Genomic DNA, 6,449 nt, shown 5'->3' with positions numbered 1-6,449 from the left:
CACCACGAACATGGCAGAGATTCGCTGTGCCAACAGCTAGTTTATTGGGACACCATGTAGCCGTCACTAAAAGCTGCCACGCACTCGAGTTTTGCAGAACTTCAATTTCTGATGAATTTGAAATACTGAGGAAATTAGCTACAGAAACCATTGTGTGTGAGTTTTAGTTTTCCAAATTAGCCTTTGAGGAACTACTGTGTTGGACACTTCTGTGGTTTTTCTCAGGCATGGAAGTTGTGGTTTCACACCAGCCAGTGGTTTTGGTACTTTTTCAGGTGATTGCCCAGCCATCTATAACATCTCTAAGGTGAAAATACTATAGATCAATACAGACGTCATGTCCCCAACAAGACAATCGTTCTTTTATTATGTACGTATCCATATCAATCTTGCATGGATTGGGCAAGGGTGAGTGCTTTCAAAACCAGTTTTGTAAAGTGTATGAAAACTTGAGTTCACACACACACACCTGTCACATCAGTGTAAGTAACAAAGCTATGTGTGTTTCTTTTTGTTTTGTATGACATAAAAAAGTGCATGTCTTCATACTTCTAAGACACATTTTATTCAAATGTATATATTGCCATGTTATCATGGAGAGCTGTAAATACTGTCAATGACTTTCCTGGGAATATCTTCTACACTGTTACCTGAACCTACTAGATAAATCTCTTTATTTCCTGATGGCAGAAGAAAAGCATGGACTGACCATCCTTTCTCACTGTATTGAATGAGTAGGCGTTGCTCCTGTCAGTGAGTACAACCTGCTGCCATTGGCTGTTTAAAAACACATGATATATGACATCTGTCTAAAAGCAACAGCCTCCCTGGACTAAGTTTCATAATCGCAAAGTAAAATTAAAAAAAAAAATCACTGGATCTAGTTTGCATTTTATGTCTTTGATGTGTGAAAGCTGTATGTGAATGGAGTGAAATAAATGTCTGAACTGTACTGTATGGACCTGGATGATGGATCTATAAAAAAAGCACAACAATATCTCAGAGCAGCATCTTTGTCTTTATTTTAGTGTCCAACAGGAATCCCAGGATGTCTGAAAGCATTTAGCCGCCAGGAGGACGGCAGATACAATTTCCTGAGAACATAATCTAGTTTTTGTAAGAACATCGAAAAGCCTTGACCTTGACATTTTGGAGCAAATATATCCCACCACTGTGGCAGGAATAACTTTTATAATACAGAAAATCAGATAAGTTGTAAATCTAATTAATTTTTAGTATTTTGCTCTGTCCAGGGCTCACTCATGAGGAACAGCTGACCTTTAACCTCTGAGCCCACAGTGGAGGTCTTGCTGCATAGCCTGCCTCCTCTGCAGTCTCTTGTGTAACAAAGGGAGAGGACAGAATATGATGCAGCAGCTCCACCTAGTGGGAGAAAAATGTCACAGTTTGTCACAGAAAGGTGGGTTACTGCTTGGGCTTTATCAAATAAGTTTATACCAGATTCATACCTCAGAAAAATCGTTCCTCTCAGCTTTCCTTATGGCCGACTCTGCCATCCAGTTCCTCAACACGTATCTAGGATTCACATCTGTAAGATATTTTACACAATCAGATGGAAATCTTCCTGTATTTCACAAGTTTCTACAGTAACATTTCAATTGCAACACGATTACTTAACAGATTTTATAGAAGTTAGTGGCTTACTCTTCATTCTGTTTTGGCGATCCAATTCGGTTTCATCATGTTGTCTGAACAGGAGGGGAAAGAAGTAATATTTCAGAGAAACGTTGGTTACCAAACTGCCATAATATGGTGTGACGTTACAACTTTTAAATTACCTGCTGACCCGGTGGATGTACATACTGAGCCAATCAGAGAAGTGCTTGTGCAATGATAAGTCTTCAAGAGCCCACATCTAAAAGATGCACAAAGGAAGATTATTAAAAACATGAATTGGTTTTGTGCAATTCTGTTACAAAACCAGAATTTGTACATAATTGTGAAAATTCAGTTTAACCACTTTAACCTGTGTGAAGTTCTGGATGCGAAGCTGCAGCTCTGAAACCTCACTGAGCTGTCTGAAGGTCATGGTGAAGTCTGACTGTGTGTCCTCCATCATCTGGGCAGACAAACACAAATTATACTGAGGTTTAAATAAAATACAGTCCAATGCACACACAGCCAGTGTTTAGTAGGAAGAACAAAGCTCAGATTTGTAAAGGATTTGCCTTCAGAAGGAAAGCAATAAGGTAGCTGTCCTCTTCCTCTTCACCAAGGAGCCCCAGCTTTGCTTTGAATATCTGGTGAATCCTGAAGTAGAAAAACAAATAAGAACATAATATATCACAATATTCCTGTCATGGCTTAGATACGGGATATGAGGGTGATCATTGGGAAAGGCCGATTCATATAGAGCTCACCTCATCTGATAAATATTGACATATCCTTTCAAGATGATTTTAGCTCTGAAAAAAGAAAGGAGAGGTAGATTAATAATTATACTGCACAAGAGTATCTTTGATTTGTAGAGACAAAAAATTTGACCAAAAAGGTTACAGTATGTGTCTCTTTGCTGGTTTATTCAACTGTCAGTAGGATAACAACCAAATTTAAACCAAATTCCTTGGAGGAAAGAGGGATGGACCAGAGTTTTGGTGCAGGCTAGATTAAATAGGTGAAACTAGGATCTGTGTTTTTACTTTCCATTTCCAATGATATTTGATATTTGTGCCAATATTTTAGCTAGTAATGTAAAGATCATGATGTACAAAGCCTAACATATTTATGTTGTTTCAATATATGAGTTTGTATCCTGTGAAATTATATCAGTGTTGCTGTCATTTCTACTAGTGGTGGTGAATAGCGGTCAATACAAGTCGCATAATACTCAAAGCCTCCTTCGTACAACACATAGTGTATCATGGCTTTCTTACTCTCTGTGTTGTTTTTGTGTAAGCACAGCACTAAGAGCCTCCAGGAGCTTCTCCAGGTTGAACAGTCCGACGTTGGCCTGAGCTCCTATGCTGTATCTGCCCTCGTCATCAGAGGTGTTGGGGACAAAATCTGCAAAATTAAAGGACTGAGGTTTGAGTTTTGAAAAAAAAAGAGTGAGGTGAGATATTTTGATGAAACACAGATATTCATAATCACACACACTGGGGTCATATGACTCCATGAAACCAAATGGTCCATAGTCGATGGTGATGGACAGGAGGCTGAAGTTGTCTGTGTTGCACACACCTGTCAGGATGACACACAATATACAGTATGTGAGTACGTAGATGATGGTGCACACTGAGTGATAAGGGCTAGAACAGATTCTCACCATGTGCAAACCCAACAGACATCCACTGGGCAATCAGATGTGCTGTTTCATTTACAACTGTAGAAAAAAACATCTGAAAATAAAAATAATTCCGCGATAAGTCAAAACATTCAAAACCTTTTCGGTGTCTGTGTTTTTTTTTGTTACATGCAAGTGAAACACAAGTGAAAAATAGAGACAAAACAAAAAAAAACTGCATAGGAAATATAATTGTATATATTTTTACATGACTCACCAAATATCTATCTGGGTCACTTGAACTGATTGAGGGAAAATATTCATCTATTACAAAGTTCACCAGCTTTCTACAAACAAAAGGACAGTAAAGTTAGTTGAGAATTGCTCTGTTGAAAAGGAATTGACATGAAAACACTGATGTTATGATCATGTGATCAGCATCACCTCAGGAGCTCTATTTCCCCACTTTGAGCCAAAATCTCTAATGATCCAATTCGAAACCATGACTTGGCTAACCGCAGAACAACAGCACCTGGAGTAAACACCAATAATATGTTGAAGTGGGGTAAAGATTAAGATAATTTTGCAAGGAACTGTGTGAAACAACTATAATGCTAAGTATGTAATGAGAACTTAAATGCAACTGGTAATGAGTACAATTGAAGTTTTCTGTACCTCTCTCTTTCTTCACATTGCCGTTGTAGAATTGATCCCTCGAGACTGGCTCCTCACTGACAATTAGACTAAAACAAAGCCAGGCAGTAGCAGATCAATAACACTTGCAGAGCCGCTAAAAGGTTAGGACGACATCACGCACCTGGTTCATGAATTTACATTTCACGTCTGCCCTTTTGCAAAAACAATAAAGCTTTACTCAATTTTCATAAAGCAGGTGGTCCATTACAGTTTACCGGATTCTTTCACTATATTATGTATTCGAAAAACAATTTTTAAAAATGCCTTGTTTGCTTCTTTCAACACATTTGTTAAACATTTTAGAAGCAACAACTATTTTAAGTGATGTTTATGATAAAAAATAAATGCCTTAAGCCACTTATAACTAACAGCAAAATTGCAAAAACTGCCACTTCTAAGTGTGCAGTATAAAATGTATTTTTTTATGCAGAAAAATATGACAGACACCTTTTAATAAGACAGGACATTAAATCATTCATCAGTGTTGTTCTGACCTGGCAGCCCTGCTGGTGGGGACACCCAGGGAATGCATCGCCTCACTGCACAGGAACTCTCTGACAGAGGAGCGGATCACAGCTCGACCGTCTCCTGACCTGTAGCATGATACGTACATACTGAAGCTTCTTGAGGTAGCTGTGCAATTCAGGAGACTTTGAATCAAATTATTCAAATGGGAAACATACCTTGAATATGGGGTTTTTCCAGAGCCCTTAAGCTGCAGTTCCCATATTTCTCCCTTCCTGTTAAATGGTACATTTTATGATAAAAATGAGTAAAGGCTCCAACTGGCAATGCAGCTTGAATATCTATTTAAAAATACATTAAATATCAATATCAATTGTCCTCACCTGTTGTGATACTGACCCAGGGAGTGTGCTCTGCCATCACCCAGCTGACCCGCCCAGTAACCAAACTACAGGAGGGGGGAATAGACAAAACTAACTATGGTGAGCTTCCTTATTTATTTGGCACCAATCTGCGTCTGATCCAGTTTAGTACTCAGGTGAATATATCTGTTGGTAACTTGGTATGGTTCTCGTCAAAAACTAACTCACTTTTCTTTTTTAAAATCAAATCTGTAATTTGATCAGAAGGACATGCAGGAGTTCTCAGGAGCTGCTGTGTGTGTGTGTGTGTGTGGACAAAAGTGTCAAAGGTAAGAAAAAAACATAAAGTCCAAACTTTACCTGATGACCTCCGTATCTGTGTGCAAGAGGTACAGATCCTCGTAGCAGTCTGCCACCACTTGCGTAATGCAGGAAATCCACTGACTGTGCTACAGCCATATCTAGATCTAAGATGCCCTCCACGACATCCTGTTGAGCCAATTTCAGATAAATTAATTTGTCATAGTTTATTGTGAAATTTGCGATGCTTCTGCTGACTTAACATCACCACCTTAGAAACTGCTGCCAGCCTTAATGGTCCTTTCAGTGGGGTTGGGATGGATTTGGAAAATATGCAGTTTTTCACACTGCGAACAAAGTTGGCATCAACCTCATCGATAGGGAATGACTCTGTAGAAAAGACATAAAAAGTTGTGTTATTTATGATCTGAGTTTTCTTTATATCAACTTGTGAGGACAAGAATCAGCTTTACCAATTATCTTTTTACAGGACACTCTGAATTTGTCCATGTCCTGAATAAGGTCTGAGGAGCTCATGTTCCACCTGGATTTGACAGATTGTCTGTCTGATTGTGTGTCGTCGTCATTACTGAGACAGTCAGGGTCTGTGCTGCTTTGGCAGAAGTCCTGGACACATACAGGGGTGAAGCAGGATGCTGCTGCTAGAGCAAAGACTAGCACTCTGGTGATGGTCCACATGTCAACAGAGCAGCTGTTTAAATACACCAGACTCTGTAAACACTAGTGGAGCTGTATATTTGAAAACCTCAGCTGGTCAGTGTGGTTTTAAATAAATAAATAAAAATACTATGAAATCTTGAAATTTAACTAACTTATATTAAGAGACTTGCATATAATAAAACGTCCAATTACATGTTATGTGTGTTATTACCTTTTACAGTCTATGGTTATTACTAAAGCAGAAAAGGCATAGCCATTTAAAGGCAACTGGCTAAGTAGTAACTCATGCTAACCTACTCTCTCAACCATCACAGAGCACTTTGCTGTTTCTCTGCTCAAACAGCGAAGCTGAACAATGAACGAATGCAACACAAACTATTACGTGGAAACAAGGTAGCTATAATTTTGGTCTGTTTATCTCATATAATAAGCGTCAGCTCATTTGAAAACACTAACAAACACTATTAGCTAACTTAACTCACAGCTTGTTAAGCTAACTCTTAGCTAACAAGCTATTCCAGACACTAACACTGAATGCGTTTCTAGACGAAACAGTCATAGTTTTCTTTTCTTTTCTGCATCCCTGACGAAAACAATGTCATTTAGAAAAAAGAAAACAAAAACACAACAACTCTTGTGTTTCTCTGAACTCTCAGCTAACGCTTCTACATCCTCCTCATACAGCGTCATCGACCGACGCC

The 6,449-nt window shown here is 38.7% G+C and overlaps 1 protein-coding gene across 1 annotated transcript; it reads right to left on the bottom strand.

Annotated features, from left to right (window-relative positions):
* Window positions 1–1,138: 1,138 nt before the first annotated feature.
* LOC311003269 (protein adenylyltransferase SelO-like) lies at window positions 1,139–6,434 on the bottom strand. The gene is made up of 19 exons (XM_083994981.1): window positions 5,541–6,434; window positions 5,339–5,457; window positions 5,128–5,256; window positions 4,789–4,853; window positions 4,624–4,680; window positions 4,435–4,533; window positions 3,920–3,987; window positions 3,689–3,776; window positions 3,522–3,591; window positions 3,287–3,359; window positions 3,118–3,201; window positions 2,895–3,024; window positions 2,382–2,426; window positions 2,190–2,271; window positions 1,988–2,080; window positions 1,800–1,876; window positions 1,666–1,709; window positions 1,470–1,549; window positions 1,139–1,383 (listed from the first exon to the last, which is right to left on the bottom strand). The coding sequence occupies exons 1-19, from the start codon at window positions 5,764–5,766 to the stop codon at window positions 1,261–1,263; spliced, it is 1,752 nt and encodes a 583-aa protein (XP_083851107.1). The 5' UTR covers window positions 5,767–6,434; the 3' UTR covers window positions 1,139–1,260.
* Window positions 6,435–6,449: the final 15 nt, after the last annotated feature.

Source organism: Trachurus trachurus (assembly GCF_905171665.1).
Source record: "Trachurus trachurus genome assembly, chromosome: 20".
Lineage (NCBI taxonomy): Eukaryota > Metazoa > Chordata > Actinopteri > Carangiformes > Carangidae > Trachurus > Trachurus trachurus.
Note: the sequence above shows the minus strand (reverse complement) of the source record. Positions and strands in the feature narration are given on the sequence as shown.